The 18,150-nt window shown below is 46.1% G+C and overlaps 1 protein-coding gene across 10 annotated transcripts in view; it reads right to left on the bottom strand.

Moving 5' to 3' along the window:
• SFMBT2 (Scm like with four mbt domains 2) overlaps positions 1-18,150 on the bottom strand; it is a 231,323-nt gene that overhangs the window by 63,501 nt on the left and 149,672 nt on the right. For all 10 annotated transcript variants that reach the window (XM_058681954.1, XM_058681953.1, XM_058681956.1 and 7 more), the window contains one exon: positions 4,504-4,586. In XM_058681954.1, the coding sequence (XP_058537937.1) occupies positions 4,504-4,586 (83 nt within the window). The remainder of the gene's footprint in view (positions 1-4,503; positions 4,587-18,150) is intronic.

The raw sequence follows: 18,150 nt of genomic DNA, 5'->3' as shown, positions 1-18,150 counted from the left end.
TCTGCCCCTCCCCGTGCTCATACTCTGTCTCTGTCTCTCTCTCTCTCTCAAAAATAAACAAACATTAAAAAACATTCTAACTCCACATACTTCTCACGTTCTAAGGTACTACGGGTTAGGACTTCATCATATGAATTTTGGGGAATACAACGTAGCCTATGACATAGTTTCGTTTCTCTAGAAATGGAATTGCTGGACCACATGGGAAATGTACGTTTAACATTCTAAGAAACCACCAAACTAACCGCCAAATGTTGCGTTCCCATCAGCAGTGTGTGGTGTTCCCGCTGCTAAACATCTTCACCAGCACTTGGTATCGGCACTTTTGCAAATTTTAACCCAGTAGGTGTCCAGTGCCAGCTGATCATGGCTGGAACTTGCATTTTCCCTACGACGAATGATGTTGAGCATTTTTTCACATGTTTCTTCGTCATTTGTGTATCTTCCTTGGTGAAGTGTCAGGTTTTTTTTAAAAACGTTTATTTATTTATGGGGGGGGGGAGGGTAGTGTGAGCAGGGGAAGGGCAGAGAGAGGGGGGGCGAGAGAGAATCCCAAGCAGGCTCTGCACTGTCAGTGCAGAGTCCGATGCAGGGCTTGATCTCACGAACCACAAGATCATGACCTGAGCTGAAACCAAGAGTCAGACACTTAACTAAGCCACCAGGTGCCCCGAACTGTCTGTTACCTTCATTCAGGAAATGTTACCTTTGGTGCATGTAGAATTGTGGGTTTTTTCTTTTAGTACTCCACAAACATTGGTTCACTGTCTTCTGGCACCCCTTGTCTCTGATGAGAAGTTCGCTACGTACGTTGTTGTTCCTCTATTTGAAACGTATCATTTTTTTCTCTGGATGCTTCCAAGATTTTTCTCTTTACATTTGGTTGTCAGCAGTTCGACTATGTTGGGTGTCTTTGTATTTATGTTGCTTGGGTCCCACAGAGATTCCAGAACTTTTTCATTTATAATTTCAGCTGCTTTGGTACATTCTGGCCTTTGTTTCGTCAACACAGAGGAGCTCTCCTGCTCTCATTCCCAACATTGAGGAAAATTCTGAGTCACGTGTAGAATGTCAAGTAGCAAAGACCTTTCTTGTTAAGAGTCTACACAAATACTGACCAAGGTTTTTTTTCTTTTTTAATATTTTTTTAATGTTTGTTTATTTTTGAAAGAGAGAGTGTGAGCTGGGGAAGGACGGAGGGGGGAGACACAGAACCCTAACTTACTTTCTCATTCATATTTTCCTTCTCAAACTTTAGCGGGCATCTGAATCATCTGGAGAACCTTTAAAAAAAAAACAAAGACTGCTGGGCCTTAGCCCAAAGTTCACGATTCATGTGATCTGCAGTGAGGCTACAGATTTTGTATTTCCAACAGGTTCCCAGGTGGTGCTGGAGGCTGGCCTCAGGACTGCACTTTGGGAACCACTACTTTATGCCTCTGAGCGGAGTTTTAACGGGAGTTTTCGAACACACGTCTGCTAATTCCAACACCTGGATCATGCTGGGTTTGGCCTCTACCGATTAGCCTTTCTACAGAAAGTGAGTCCGATTTTTCTGCAGCTTCGTGTGCTGACCAATTCTGAAGTCTGGACGTTTTCCATGTCGTTGTCGCATAGACTCTGGATTGTGTTATGTTCTTCCCGAGAGTGCTGGTTTTCTGTGTTCGCAAGCAGTTAACTTGTTTGGACTCAAACTACACGCTCTGTCTCTTGAGAAGGAGCTCAGATCCCAGCTCAGTCTTTTGTCTTTAGCTAGGCTGCCTGGAGTTTGCCTGGAAAAGACACGCTCTGCGGATCAGCCAAAGATTTAGGCAGAGTGTATACACAGAATGTGCGGTTCCCTCTCCTGACTCTTCCCTATCTGAGACTCCTCTCACTTTCCAACAGGTGTGGTTGCTCACATTCTGTTATCTGCTTCATCAGGCCAGAAAGACCGTGAGTTTTATATCACTGTTTTTGTCGTCTCCTACGTCGTCCACTGCGGCTGACCTCAGGCCAGAAGTCTGAAAAGAATCACACGGTCACCCCACAGTGTTCCTTCCTTCCAAGCACCTGCTCCCCTCCAGATCTGCACGTTTTGTCCACTCTCCACATCCCTCAGCTAGTTGCACAGGAGCCGCAGTTGCTACCTGCCGGAGGGTCAATTCAGCAGGAGCTCAGCCGACGCTCCAAGCAAAACTCCCTTCTCGCACTATTTTAAAATAAGCGTAAGATTTTCCCAAAGCATCCACTGCTATAAATTTTAATCAGATATTACAATACTGCATGTTATCTATTTTGAAATACATAAACTGAAGTAAACGGGCTCCTGTAAGTACCAAGAGATTACATCCTTACTTGACCCGTGGGAGGAGGCCAAGCTAATTTGCATTCGCGTATCTATTTATATACCTTAAGTTGCAAGTCAATTATATCTTTATGTAACCAGAACAAAATGACCCAGCATATGCGATAAGAAAGCGATTTGTTCTTCTCCTTTATGTCTCTTTAGAAATAGGAACCAAGGAAAATTCTAGGCAGGCTGTTTTCCTACAAGTCATCCTGCCTATCCGTGCATATTATGTATTGAGCTTTTTGATAATATGACTCGATAGGCTGCCTGAAAAGCCTCTAAGTAAGTTAAAATGCATTTGATCCTCCTTAATAAGGGAAAGCTACAACCGCATAACCTATTTTCGTTTCAACTCGCTGCTTGAGGGTAATTTATAAAGATCAATGGCAAACCTGTTACCCGTGAGTTTATTTTACTAAGCATTTCGCTGTGTCAATCCATCTCAGAACCGTCTCTGATTGTTAAACATCCCCGGGGAAATGTCTCCCATAGCAGCCACTTCCACACCCCCTCTCCTCTAGTGCACACAAGATGCGTGATTAAAAAATGAATTCATGATAAGCATCCCCTTAAAGAGCACTCGAGGCAAGCTAACAAAATTCAGCAGAGCACCAGGAATGCAACACCTATGCCAACAGGCAGATGACAATCCTGTCGATTACATAAACGCGGAGCCGGGAACAAAGCGGGCATATTTGTGACAAGTGCATTCCTAATGAATACGCCAGCACAGTCATTAAAACAGATTTCGTCCTGGTAGCTAAAGCCTGGGAGCTCAGGGGCCACCTGGGGATGTGGCTACTTCCTCTATTAAATCCCATTTGGCCAGCTGCTGGCTGAACGGGAGCAGAGGACAGTGGAACCGTATTGTCGCAGAAGAAACGCCTCCTTACGCACGAAACTAGGGGACACGTCAGGATCTTCCTCCCAAGGCTGGAGAGGTAGGGAACGAATATGTCTTTGGTCGGGTAGAAAGCACAACTTCGAAGGGGTCTGGGGACGTGCTAAGTGTCTCCAGGATCCTAACTGCAAGGCAACGAGGCCAGGGCTCTGCGACAAGCACTATCACTGTAAAAGGGCTAGTAAGACTGCACTGGACTTGATAAGCCCCGGGAGCTAACCAGCGGCTACCCTCTCGGTGGCACCTCCGAGCGCGTACACGTACGGGGGAGGGTCCCCACCACACATACCGCCGCACCTCACCACGCAGATCTTTCCGTGCACCGCAGAAGAACCAGCTTTGTGCAAAAGCAGCATCAGCCGGCAGAAAGTCCCTTTGTTGGTTTCAGGAGCCCCGATTTCCGACTCTGCCACGGATGCGTTCTGCATTTATGGGGTCGAGCTGACCCAGTGACTGACCTACTTAATTCTTCAAAATCCACCTTGGACTTACGCTCGGTACTGAGCTTCTCGAATGAGCCAGCCCCTTCCGCCTCTCAGCTGTCATGTGCCGTGATCCCCGTAGTACAAGTTATCGGTGGGGTAGCAAGGAATCAGCGGCTGGAGGAGGACGCGTCCAGAAGAGGTCTCTGATTTGGAAGCACTCTGCACTGTGATGCCTGCCGTCCCCAACTGGAGGACTGAGTCTTTTTCTTTAGTATAAAGAATTAACTTTCATAACTAAATGCATGTTCAACACACTAGGCTGTATACATCGGTACCTCACTCTGAATACAGACGTAATAATCCATGTGCCTTTTCATAGTTCCCAGGGTTGATCCAGTCTAAATGAATACTTGATAAGCCACCTGATACAACCAACTCCTATAACAAGTATACCCGTGTGAACACACACACACACACACACACACACACACCACTGCTATTTGATCTGCTCACTAGACTCAGGGGATGAAGCCAGAGCCTCTCCTGAGGCCCAGGCTCACCGTAGTAAGAAGCCTGTGCTAATCTAGAACACACCGGACCCTTCCATAAGTGAGACATGAACTTATACCGAGCCACCATACACGTAGCAGCGGCTGTGCTCCAACACCCCAGAGTCACCCTAACACACAACCTGAAGGAGGCCTTTGCAAAAACTACAAAAGCTTAGTAAGGATCCTGTGGTCCATGGCAGCACACTCGTCTTGCTCACGAACGGGAAGCAACTTACAAAGTTCACGGTGAACAACATCTAGGAACAAAGCAGTAGCAAGCACCAAGCTCCTTACATTCCTGAAGCCGAAGGGAGGCGCTTCCTCGGTCCCATGCTGCTTGTGATAATCTGCCCAGTCGAAGTCCTGGCCAGAGTAACCTGCACGGGGCGAAAACACAGACAGAACAGCGTTAAATTAACCAAATAAATAGCTTCAGAGGGTGTCACTAGTTAAATCAGTAAGCGGTGAAAATACAGGACCCCAGAGGGTGAAGTCCCTTCTCGTGCCTGATGGCACGTCAGACTTCACGGGGAACGCGTGGAAAAACACAAAGTATGAAATACAGGGTGGGTGTTCCATCGTGACCGCGATGTGGGGTCTGAAACCGCGTGAAGGGTGGCGCTGACCCACATCGGCACCCGCCGGTGGACGGACGTGCTCTGGGGCAGCAGCATCGAGACAGGATGTTATACACAACCCATTCGCACAGTGCGTTTTGCGGAAAAACACAGTGATACCTCCCTCCACGTGAAGCCTGAGAGTTCCTGTGAACTTCTCGATATCTTCGTGGAAAACCATGAGACTTTATTGGAAAACACTATCTCGGGGGAGGGTTTTTAAAGAGTAACAGACAGTAAAACAAACGGCAAACAAGGAGTTGAGGTGTTCGTGAGAAAGAGAGCCTCCAGAGGCCGGGGGATGCGGGCGAGCAGCCCGTCCTCGGACAGCACCCAGGGAGAGGAAGGAAGCGAGCATCGGGAAAGGTGGCCCCCTCTGGGGGCCCCGCTGGGTGGGGGGCACCTCTGAGACATGGTGGGGGCGGGGGGTGTTTGGAGAAACAGCTCTTCACTCGTGCTAATAAGCGTAATGGAATAGCGATGTTGCCAAAGTGGGTTCTTCTCTTTCTTCATTTCATTTGGCAGGAGGGGACGCAATTCAAGTACATCCATCATGCCCACCATGACAAGCCATGGGAGAAGGTCTTGGGAAGGTCGTGGGAAGAGGAAACAGTTCTAAATCAGAACATAAGCACAGCATTGGGTGTGCGCTCTAACCCAGATAGGGGGACGGCTCTTCATACGGGTGTTATTTGTGCTTCTTGTGAACCAAGGACGGCGATGAGGACGAACAGCGTTCTACCAATCAGGATTCGTCAGAACGGCGGACAACGTCGCCCTAACCCTCACCTGGGCGTTCTCCCTTGATGGGTTTGAAGTGCATGGAAAATAAACCCACGAGGGATTTCTTAACTATGTTTTCGAGCCAAGACCTGCCAAGTCCTGCCAAGTCCTCATTTTCTCTTCCCCGTATCATCGTAAATTCCACACCTGCGAATTCACATCACATGGGGACCTGTAGTTACTAAACCCCACGGCTACAAGGAGAGTACAGAAGATCCTCATTGAAGAAAGAAAGTCAAGGGACTGTTGCCTCCTACCTCCGTCTGTACCTCCGAGTACAAGATAGTATTCTTTTCATTGAGGAAGCTCAATTTACACAGTTTTCATTAGAAGACGGGATGGGGTGAGCAAAGAAGGACTGGTACTCCTCTGGCCCAGGGGCTGATCCTTGAACCCCCCTACCCTGCTGACCATCCATGGCCGAAGCACCCCTTTTCTTCCTACGACCTCCCTGTCATTCTACAAAGGCTGACAAGGCCTCATTTCTTACCAACAAGGGGGCAAAACATCTTACAGCTCTGAGATGCTGTTACTCCTGGTAGTTAGTTTCAAAGAGATTCTGAAAGTTTTCCTACCTGCCCTTGTCCCCAACACCTCTCTCCAGAGCCAGACGGCTCTTGCATCAGAGGTTTCTGGAAGGAACCAAACCAACTTTTTTTTTTTTCTCAACGCTTACCCACAAAACAGAATAAAACAAAATATGCTTTAAATAAGGTACTGCAAGTTTCTTTACAATGAACAGAACCTTGCATTTTGAGAATAGTTCGTCTGGAGCTATTCTGGATCAAATCCTCGCCTTAAACGTGTAAGAACAGAAGAGTTTGCCAAAAGACAACTCAAACTGCCGAGAAGCTACCCGACCGTATGAAAGGAGAGCATCTGGGTTTTTAGAGCCGGCTCTACTAGGAACTGGATGAAACCAGGAAGAAGCAAAAAATCTTCCGTGTCTGACGTTCCATATTCACAAAATAAAGAGGTGACCTTCAAGGCCCCTCCAGCTGTTGCGTTCCATAATTCAGAGCCATCGTTAGGGATTAAGTAACTGCTGCTGCTTAGGAACTGTGCCCGTCCTTTTGTGTGGTTAATTCCTTCCTCTTCTCCTCCGAGAAAAGTGTGGCAGGGTTGATGAAGAGAGGTTATGTGACAGGACGCTCCCCAGAGGAGCTCGCCATAGACTAGCTGAAGACAAGATGGTTCCCGAGGCACAAGGACCCCATTTCTCAGGGTTGTGGCAGACCGACTTCACTAAAGCCAAGATCGCACTGTGTCGCAATGTCTCTTCCCCTCGACCTCTGCTGATTCCTTAGTTCATTTGGTGAGCTGAGGAAAATCTCATCAAGATCACGGGGGCAAAGAAGAAATGGTGGGGCAGGGGGGAACTACATAAATGAAAAACAAGCCATCTTCTGATAGAACATGGAAATCTGGATATTCTTTAAGGTCAATATCTGTTCAGATAAAACCTTCCAACTTACAAGCCACCTCTACTCCCCCCAGAGGCATTTAGCTGGGATTTCTATAATCGTGTTCGTAACCGTGAACTTCCCATAGGCTGCAACCCACTCCATCCAATGTCATGCTCTATGGTTTCTCAGACCTACATTCCATGCTTCTGTATCAGTCTTCAAGACTGTCTCTATGGGGAGCCATTTTTAATCTAACAATTTCAAGATCTAACCAAGTCTGGCCCGGTACCTAAGCAACAATGGATTATTTTGCCCCCACTGTTCCTTGAACATCCGAATAGCCTAGACTTCTCCTCCTCCTTCTCATAGGGACCTTTATTCACTTCATCACTTAAAATTCCTTTCTTTCAGGCAGATAATGAGCTCTCTCTTTGTAAGGCAGTTTTGTGACAGCTCAGAAAATACCTGCTACATAAAAACAAATTGCTGTGGCTTGTATAATAGAGACAACAGGGGTCAATTATACTCATTAATCAACAAAGACAGAACAAGAAGTACTAAGGCTTAAATGTAGCTACGAAAACATGTTTTAAACCCAGGAGGGAGGAAAATAGCAGAGGGGAAAAGAAAATAAAAGGAAATCAAAACCCCTTGGGCTGTTAAAATCCTCAACAAGCTGCCACAGGGGACTGTTGAACCATGGCCACTGGAGTTATTTAAGCTTTTATTAGTGTTTATTCTGAACGAAGTTCCAACTGCTACAGGTCCAAAAGAGAACAGGTCGATGACCCATTTCCTTATGATACAAATTAATTGGCACAAAACACCCCCACTTGCAAGCATTACTATTGGGACTGCAAGTGGGTAATTCTTTGGGAAAACAATTTGGCAGTAAAATGTTCATGAACTTTGACACAACAATTTCACAACGGTCCTAAAAGCTGAAAAAGTGTTACACATTAAGGTACAATGGCATTATTATCAGTGGGACAACCTTACATCCCAAAATAGGAAATGATATATGACTTATCTAAGGTCCACGGAAAATCACACAGGCACGAAACTGCATAGTTTGTGAAAAAAAAAAATTATGAGAACATTATTGCTATAGGTCTAGATGGAAAGACTTCCTGGCACAAGCATATACAGAATTAACAGATTTTTATGAAAGTATGCAAAGAAAAAGACCAGAGGAAATGCAAGGAAAATGTCGTAGTGGTAACTATCCACGTAGTTATCTGGATGGTGGGACTCGTGGATGTGTTTTTCTTCTATCTCTTTGTATTTTCCAAGTTTTCAATAATGATCATATATTATTTTAATAAAAATTACTTGAGGGGCTCTTGGGGGCTCAGTCGGTTGAGCGTCCGACTTTGGCTCAGGTCATGATCTCGCAGTCCGTGAGTTGGAGCCCCGCGTCAGGCTCTGTGCTGACAGCTCAGAGCCCGGAGCCTGCTTTGGATTCTGTGTGTGTGTCTCTCTCTCTGCCCCTCCCCAGCTCATGCTCTATCTCTCTCTCTGTCAAAAATAAAAAAACATTAAAAAAAATTATTTGAAAGTGCAGACCTTTGCCCTATTTTAAAGGATAGTCAGTCAAGGCACTAGTCAATCAATCAAGAGCTAATTCAGCATGTGGAATACGCCATGACTGCCTCCCAAGAGCCAACGTCCAGCTTTTCATCTGCTAACAGAATCCTGATTTTAGCCAGTTCCTGTTGGAACTGGAGAAGTTGGGACTCTCCTCAGCACCAGGAAGTGAATCAGGACAACCTCAGAAAATCATGGTGGTCTATTTGCCTCTGCAGCAGGAAGTGAATCGTGACACCCTCCCACCCCGATAACCACGGTGTTCTCATGCCTTTTGCACCAGGAAGCGAACCACGACATGCCAGAGACCATCATGGGAGGATGGAGGGAAGGGAAGGAGGTAAAAAAAGACACACTTCTGTAATAAAATAGACACAGAGTAAGAGCTGCCCTTCTACGCCGGGTGAATATGGAAAACATACAAACAAGCAAACTTGTACAACCTTCAAAAACAATGTCAGCAAAAGAGTTTCACCTCTGCCATCTACGTGACTGTCAAAATGAAAAACAAGAATAAAAATCCACCGCTGCAAAGATTGTTGGGAAACAGGTGCTTTTATGCATTTCTGGTTGGCATATAATCTCAAAAATCCACCACAGATGCCAATTTGGCAATGTGTCAAAATCTTTAAGAAGGGGTCTCCTCTCCACTCTACCCACTTGTTCATTCACATATGGTATCATTGAAAGCATTTATTAGGTGCATGCTACATGCCGGGCATGGTTCTAGTTCTAAGCATACAGAAAGGACCAAAGACAAAAACCTTTACGCAGGCAAGCTTACGCTGCAGTGGGAGGAGACACATAATACACAAATAGAAAAAAAATCAGACAATCAGTGCTATAGGCAAAGGGAGGGCTGAAGTCTTGACAAAAGGCTGAAAAACCTAGGAACTGAGGAAGCAAGTCCTGCGGCCACCTAGGGGAAGGGGGTGCCAGTGGAAGGGGCCAACAACTGCAAAAGGCCAGAAGCAGGTCCAGAATGTTCTAGAAAGAACAAGGGGGATTGTGGGGTGGACAGAGTGAGCTGGGGTGTGAACAGAGCAGGAACTCCATTATGAAGTATCCTACAGAAATAACAGGATGCCGTGCAAACATTTTATGCATAAAAGCAGACGAGAACAATACAAACAACAGGGGCGTGTTTCAATCAATTATTTCAAGTTTATCTATTTATTTTGAGGGTGGGCAGGGAAGGACAAACAGAGAGGGAGAGAGAGAATCCCAAGCACGGATTGATGTGGGGTCCCAAAATCATAACCCAACTGAAATCAGAATCAGATGCTTAACCAACTGAGCCATCCAGGTGTCCCTAAATCAATTATTTACCTGCCTATCATGGAACTTTCCAGTCATTTAAAGTAGAAGACATTTTGGCATGTAGGTGGCAAATTCGTGTGTGTAAAATAATTAAACCGATATACAAAGTTACATATTCTAGGAAACAGAAATCTGAGAGAATATATACCAAACGTTGTTTCTTCAGGATAGGAAACTTCTCTCCTTTTGTTTTCAAAATTTTAAAGAATGGATACGTATTAAAACTATAATTAAAAAATAGTCTTTAACCCCATAAATTGAAGTTCTAATAAGTTAGTAACACTTTCCCCAACAGGGAAATGCATTTCATTCAATGATTTGTCCCTCAGTCTCCAGGTTGCTGGACTCAGGTTCGCCGCTGTTAAGATGTGAATGAGACAGGGACCGGTTCCGTGTCACCTGCTCCAGCAGGTCCTGAGGGACACACGCCGTGCGGGAACTGTGACTCCAGGATGGAGGCTGACATGGAGAAGCAGGAAAGAAAGTTCTGGACATGCCCCCCCCCCCCCCAATGACTGAAGAACACACAGCCCCATAAGGAAATCTCCACCTCGGAGCACCTTTACAGCACTGAGGTGCTCGACATCTGGTGTGAAGAGAGGACTCATTTAGCTTTCAGTCCAACGTCTCTTTGAAAGGGAAAACGACGTGATCATCGCCAAAGATCAGCACGTACCAGACCTGAGATATAAGAATGCAAGAGGACACAAAAGAAGCCACGTTGTAAGAACAGGTTCCTCATCCTTCCTCAGAAAATCTCATGGACTGTTGGGACAGCTTTACTGGACTCTTGCTCACGGCACCGGTCTTCCTGAAAGGTGGTCTCCCTCCAGGCTTCCACTGAGTTCCTGGGACTCACTAAGGCTAAGCGCGTGATGGCCTCCCCTCAGGTGACCTTCGCCGCCACCTTGTCGGGGAAGCAGGATGAACGGGTGAGGAAGCAAGGCCACATTCCTCAGGGGGCACACGCAGCCCCCGGAACCAGTCCATCTCTTCCTGGGCAAGATTTCTCAATAGTCTCTCCACTCGGTTCCTGGAGGAGTCTTCGTACAGGCTCCCAGGCAAGAAGGCTGACTTCTGGCACACCAGTAACTATGCAAGTACTTCTTTTCCCCTGTGCTGTTCGCTAAAGGGCATGTGCCCTCCCTTGAAGCCTGCCATGTTAGGAGATGTGGACGTGTCCCCAGGAGAGAGTCTGACGTCACATAAATATCGGCTGTCAATGGCAAAGCCATGGTAAGAATCCTCAACCACAGAGTAAACTGAGGAGTAAGTAAGCCAGAGAGATGTAAGTTCCCAACAATCGGAAATATTTTCAGATATAAAAAATTACCCAAAGGGTTTTACTCCCCCAGCTCTTTTCAATCAAAAGCAGGTTTTTGCTCAAGAATCAATCAGAAAGCTAGAAACGAGAATAAACTTCCAAATCCAGTAACAAGAGGGACCCTCTCAGGTGCCAGATGAACTACGGTAGTAATAAAAAGAATGACACAGCCAAACCCGAAAGAGAAGAGAATCTCCAGATGCCAAAACACCAAGAGGCCCACAAAGGCAGAGCCGACCAGTCCGGGAACGTCTGGAGCTCACACGGGGCAGAAGATGACCACGGGCCTGAGAGAGGAGGCAGCAGGAGCAGAGACCATCATAAAACGCCCGGCCCCGGTCAGCTGCCCAGTCTGTGAAAACGGGACCAGATAACGTCAGCTCACCGAAAGGGACAAGGAGCAGACACGGCCGCTCCCTGCCCAGGGCTCTGCTTAAGGGGGGAGAGAGAGGAGTCCCGAGCTCCTCCAAGCCAGGGGCATCTGTGGGGAGGCTGGGCAAATTTACAATCTGTATCGTACAGGCTGACAAATGCACGTGACATTCGTCCATTCGTTCCTCCCTCCAATAACCAGGGACACGGGCACGTACCAGGCACTGTTTCAGGTGCCGGGGATGCGGAAGTGAGTAACACCGATTTTAAAAATCAGAGGAGGGGCGCCTGGGTGGCGCAGTCGGTTAAGCGTCCAACTTCAGCCAGGTCACGATCTCGCGGTCCGTGAGTTCGAGCCCCGCGTCGGGCTCTGGGCTGATGGCTCGGAGCCTGGAGCCTGTTTCCGATTCCGTGTCTCCCTCTCTCTCTGCCCCTCCCCCGTTCATGCTCTGTCTCTCTCTGTCCAAAAATAAATTTAAAAATTTAAAAAAAAATCGGAGGAGATAAAGACGGTAATAAATAAATACTCTAGGACTTGCAAAATTCTTAGAACACTAGGCAGACTCTAATGCAAAACCAGATGGAAGGAATTACTTCACTCTAAGGATGAGGGAACTTGCACAGAAATAACAAGCACCACTGAAACTCAGTTCACCACGAGAAATCACAACCCACAGAAAGAAACAGAAGAGGCTGTAAAACAAAATGAATGACTAGGGATACAGAGAACCAACACAAGCAAGCTCTAGCGGTCCTGAACCTGAATGCTTCACACACACACACACACACACACACACACACACACAAGCGGACAGATCTTCAGTCTCACGATATTTTGATGCACTTTCTAGAAAATCATAGAACAAACAAAAATACAGAATATGTAACGGTTGAACAGTTCAATTAATAAGGTTGGCCAAACGGAACACTCTGACGGTAAATGGGAAAGCACGGCTAAAACAGATACTATATAATTATACGAATATCTAAATATGTATTATATGAACATATAATATTCGTCTGCAAATATACAGACATTACCAAAACTGTCTCCAACAGAAGTGGTAACCATGGCTAAACTTCACAACCTTTCACGGAAATAAATTCATACACAACACAACACAAACCTAAACAGCACCGGCTCCAGATGGTTTTACAAGGTAGTGTTACCAAACCTTCAACAATCGGCTTACCCGTTATCTTACTTACACTAACTGTTCTGGAGCCACACTGCCTAGGAGAGCGGCTGGATAAGAAACAAACAAAAACCAGGGGTATATTCCATTAGACTGGCCACAGCCGATAAAAAAAATCAAAAGAATAAAAAAAAAAAAAACCACCCATTCACAACAGCAAGCGAACAGGAAGTATCTAGGAAAATTACTAGCAAAAAAAATTGTAAAAAGATAACACAATAAAACGTCCATTTTTCTAAATTAATTAAGTCCAACACACTGTCAGTCAAAATCCAATGGGTTTTTTTCACAGTGTCTTACAAACTAAAATTCACATACGATAACCTGCAAAAAACAACTACGACAGTTTTGAAAAGGAAGAAAAGGTCGAGGGAGTCACTGGATGGATATCGAGACATAAAGTAAAATCAGTTTTTAAAAGTGAGGTATTTATGCAGAGACGGACAAACAGCAATGAAGCAGAAGAACTAAGAACAGATAAGGTTCTCAGCCCTCGAAGGGACCGGATGCGTGTTAGTGGGGGCATCACCCATCAGCGAGGAAACTGCACACTATTCAGTGAATGATGCTGAGGCAATGGCTGAATCTGAAACTCCAATTCAACCTAAGTGAGAAAATAAAAGCAACCTCTTTTCATCCCTCGTGCCGTGCAAAACTTAACTCCTAGAGTACACTAAAAAGCTAACTACAGAAAATGAAACCGCAGGATTGTCAAAGGAAACATAGAACATCAATAAAACAAAGTTTATCTAAAGCCATAGACAAATCATAATGGAAAAGGCTGGTTTGACCACATTATCGTTTCGTATTCCAATATAACATAAAATACCATTAGAAAGTGAAGCAACGAGCCACAGGCTAGACTATTACATATTGTGACGCGCATGGCGAGAGAAGAAATTCATCCTCAAACATATAAATACTTCTACGATCCAAAGAAAAAGGAGAACAATATAATAAGCAAAGCAAAGGCAACACAAATTGTGAACAAGCGTATGATGAACTGCTCCACGGCACTAGCAGATTAGGGACACCAAAATGAAACCGGAGACCCATTTCCCAGGCGTCAGGATGGCACTTGTGCACGCCCCAGCGTATCACAGAATGGTGAGGAAGACGCCAAATAGGATCTCCAGCAACTCCACTCTCTGGGTATATCCCCGGAGAGATCTCTCACTTTGGGCACATGTACAAAGATGCTCTGAGTACCATTCCCAACGCAAAAAAGAGTTAATGCCTCAAATGTCTTTAAACGGGAAATGGATTTCAAGAATTAACGTATATTCATAAAACAGGCAAAATGAGTAAGGAATCTATACGCATCAACACGGAGGAAAATCTGCAAAATGTTACAGGAGGAAAGTTACATAAGGGTGGGCATAGCGGGATACTCTTTACATGCCTATCAAAAAGATCTGCTGCAGGGGCGCCTGAGGGGGCTCAGGCGGTTGAGCGTCCAACTTCCGCGCAGGGCATGACCTCACGGTTCGTAGGTTCGAGCCCCGCGTCCGGTTCTGTGCTCAGAGCCTGGAGTGTGCTTTGGATGAGGAAGGTGGTTATGGGGGGGGTGGGGGGAGACGGGTGGGGCGGTTGGAGACCCGGCAGAGAGGCAGGGGAGGGAAGGGGAGGAATACAGGCAGAACTGCAACATTCAACGCTTAACAAATACGGACCGAGAGCCACACTGCTTTAGCCACTGACGATAAGCAGAGAACGAGACAAAAATCCCTGCTGTCGGTGAACTTTCACTTCGCTGGAGAGACACATAAAAACCAGGGCAAAGAAGGAAAATATACAGCAATTGTATCTCCCATGATAATAAATTCTGTGCAGCAAAGCCATGCAGGGAAGGAGATAAAAACGTTGAGGGTAGAGATTTGTAATTGACACTAAACAGGACAGAGAAGAAAGACCGCCCCAGCCAGGCGGCACCTCAGTCAGATGGAAGAAGGACAGACAACCTAAGCAGGGGTGGATGAGGGCCAGGTCTCGGGAATGGCAAGGAGGAAGGCAGGACTGGACAGACTGGAGTGGGGGGCATCTTAGGAGATGAGGCCAGACAGGGAACTAGTGGGCACTGTAGGCTGGGACCATGAGCTGGAATTTCCACTGACTTGATACTTGAGTTATCAAGGCCTCGGACAGTCTGAACAGAGGAGGGACGTGTGCGATTTCCATCTTAGCACAACCAGCCTGAGCATCTCATTGAAGAACACGTGCAATGCCAGAGGCCACTGCAGTAACCCAGGAGACGTCTGACGGTGGCCTGGACCAGGGTGGTCGTGATGACACATGGTCAGATCCTGAAAACACTGACGGGATTCACCGATGCAGTAATTAGGTGAGAAACACACGGTCAGCGGTGACTCGGTCTTCTATTATATTCTATGATGCTTTATTTCATTTTTTAAAAATCTGACTCCAATGTGGCCAAATGCCAGCATCTGTTCCCTCAAGGCAGGGGGTCCAGGAGATCATGTGCATTTATTATTTTCTGTACCCTGTGGTACGTCCGAAACATAACAGATTACCGAATGGGGTACGTTCATCGGTCAGTGTCTGAGGTTTGTCTTCAGGAAAAGAGGACACCAGTTAGGGTTCACTACTCTGAGTCTTGATAATAATAAAACCACACCTTCACTTCTTAAATCGTCTTAACGGTTCACGTGCCTACTATTAAGATGGCCAAACAGCGGGGACAGAGAGCTAAAGGAAGTGATTCACTTTTAGCCTCTGCACACCCATTTTACAACCGATTTACAATAAATGCAAAAGCTTAATATTTTCTACCAAGATCCCCCCCCCCCGGGTAGGATGTTCACTCCTCTTTTTCTACGACTAATCCTTGATGTTACACGCCAAGGAGGTTAATGAAATAGTCTAAAAATCGTAAGTCATGGTTGATAACCTATATACACCCTTTTGCTTCACAGGTTTATTTACTTGTTTCATCACTTTTTATAGCGTCTATAATTGTGAATGGCTGTTTGCTAGTTTTAAACTAATGGAACAAAACTTCCAAGGATCTGTCCTTTGCTTACCAGGAAAGCACTTTCTCTCCCAGACATCCTGAAACCTTCCTATCCATTCTAGCTTACACACTACTTGTCTCTAAAGTCTGGAGACAGATTTTTTTTTCTTTAACGTTTTATTTTATTTTTTGAGACAGAGAGGGACAGGGCACAAACAGGGGAGGGGCAGAGAGAGAGGGAGACACAGAATCCGAAGCAGGCTCCAGGCTCTGAGCTGTCAGCACAGAGTCCGATGTGGGGCTCGAACCCATGAATACGAGACCATGACCTGAGCCGAAGTTGGATCCTCAACCGAATGAGCCACCCAGGCGCCCCATGGAGACAAATTTTTTTTTAACTTAAGAAACAGATTCAAAACAATGTAAGTATGGGTCTCTGTTCTCTGCAGATCTCCCATACCATCAGATATCTTTTGTTTCATCAGTTCCTTCCCACTGGGGAATGAGTGGGGATAATATCTTTTGTTTAGGGATCAGGCAGCATGTAATTTTAAGTGGTGTTTACCGTTCTAACGGAAATCTAAACGACGTAACACATTCGTGAAAGCATATACACAAGAAACCATCTAAAGTCACTTCCCAAACGTGAGTAATAAATCCGACGTACTGTACGTACAAAGTTCAGAACTTGAGTTAAAAGCAACTTTTATAAGAAGAGCACATACGTTCATAGGTTAATAAAGAGTGGTGTTTGAAAAAATTCTATGGCATGATCCCCGTCCTCGCTGTTGACATTTAAGACCCGTAACAAATTAGCTCACAAGCAAACCATAAAATCACATCTACCAAAAACCCTACCACCACCCTCTCAATTTTAATGCACTTTAATTACAAAAATAGGTTTTACTATGTGCGTAACATATACTCAACATATTCTCCCAAAATGGTGAGAGCTCAGCAGATAAATTAGCCAAGACTTTGTTATAATCACAGGCCCCAGGACAATTATTCCCTAGAATTCTAATTCTCCAACTGTATTTCTCCAAACATCATGAAATGCAATTCTCCAAAGAGGCACACCCAGTTTCCAAATAAATACCCAAATTATGCCAACAGTCTCTTTTCTAAAATGCATTTCTAACAGTGTAATCAGTTCATAAGAAATATATTTTAAAAAATCTAGAGATAGTGTTAAACATGAAAACCCTGCTTAATGGAATAATCCAGCAGCCAAAATGCATACCCAGATATTTTCCCTTTTTTCACCATGTGAGGAAATACCCGAGTAATTTTGTTTCTTTAAATTCTTCAACAGATCTTATTACTACCTAGGAATTTTATAATTTCCAACCAAGCAGCATTTTAGATATCCAGGAGGAAGTCTTTCTTCGACGACCTGGACCCATCCGCACAAATGCTCAGATCACAGAAGTCAGGAAGGAGTAGAGATCGTGTGTGGGACTGACTGTGAGATTCAACAAGTGACCTGTTGCTAAATGTCACGCAGGAAAGGACTGCAACCTTTCTCTGATCTGCTACCGCTCGATCGTTCGTGATAAGAAACGTATCATGCTAGAGGATTACAAAGATATCCAGCCTTGTGTCACTGGTTTGACGCGGCAGAACGCCCGTGGAATCCGGCAAGGCGTCCCATCTGATTGACAGTCACGATCTGGCCAGGGTCCCCTGCGAGGACCCTCGGGAACTGGCGTCCTCTCCGCCGCGGAGCACAGAATCGGGGAGGGCGCCTCTCCCCGTTAGTCACCACCCACGTGGCCTTGGACGGGTCACACGGGCTCTGTGACTCCGCCTCATGCCAGGGCAAGGCTCATTTCGAGGACGCTGTTGACCCAGGCACTCGGAACGGTTCGGAGAGTGGTCTGCACCAGCCTACCGTGCTCTAACGAGACCACATTCCGCTGCTGCACGACTTTAAGGAGAAGAACCGGCAGCTGACGTGGGGGTACCTTCGCCCGGTGGGGATGAGCACGGGGAGCATGGGCGGGGGGGGGCGGTGAGCGGCCAGCGGAGCACGGCACAGACGGGCCAGGCAGGTACAGCAGGGGCAAAGGCTGCCTCTGGGGCACGACGACCCCCAGGCATCTGGAACTTAACCTGTGGGTATTCATTAACCTCCCAGCGTGAGGAACACTAGAAATAATCCAGGCCCTGGGGATCTGGAAAGGGCAGCACAGAACCCCTGCATTTTTTGTGATCTGTTAAAATCCTGCAGGAAGTTTATTCGTCTCATCTCTTCCTGCAATTATTCTATCACCCCCTCTGTTTTCCCTCCCACCCCCTCTCCCTCCATCTGGCTGCTCCCTTCCCTGCAGGAGCGTCAGATCTGCAAGGGGCAGCAAACCAC

Source organism: Neofelis nebulosa, chromosome 8 (assembly GCF_028018385.1).
Source record: "Neofelis nebulosa isolate mNeoNeb1 chromosome 8, mNeoNeb1.pri, whole genome shotgun sequence".
Lineage (NCBI taxonomy): Eukaryota > Metazoa > Chordata > Mammalia > Carnivora > Felidae > Neofelis > Neofelis nebulosa.
Note: the sequence above shows the minus strand (reverse complement) of the source record. Positions and strands in the feature narration are given on the sequence as shown.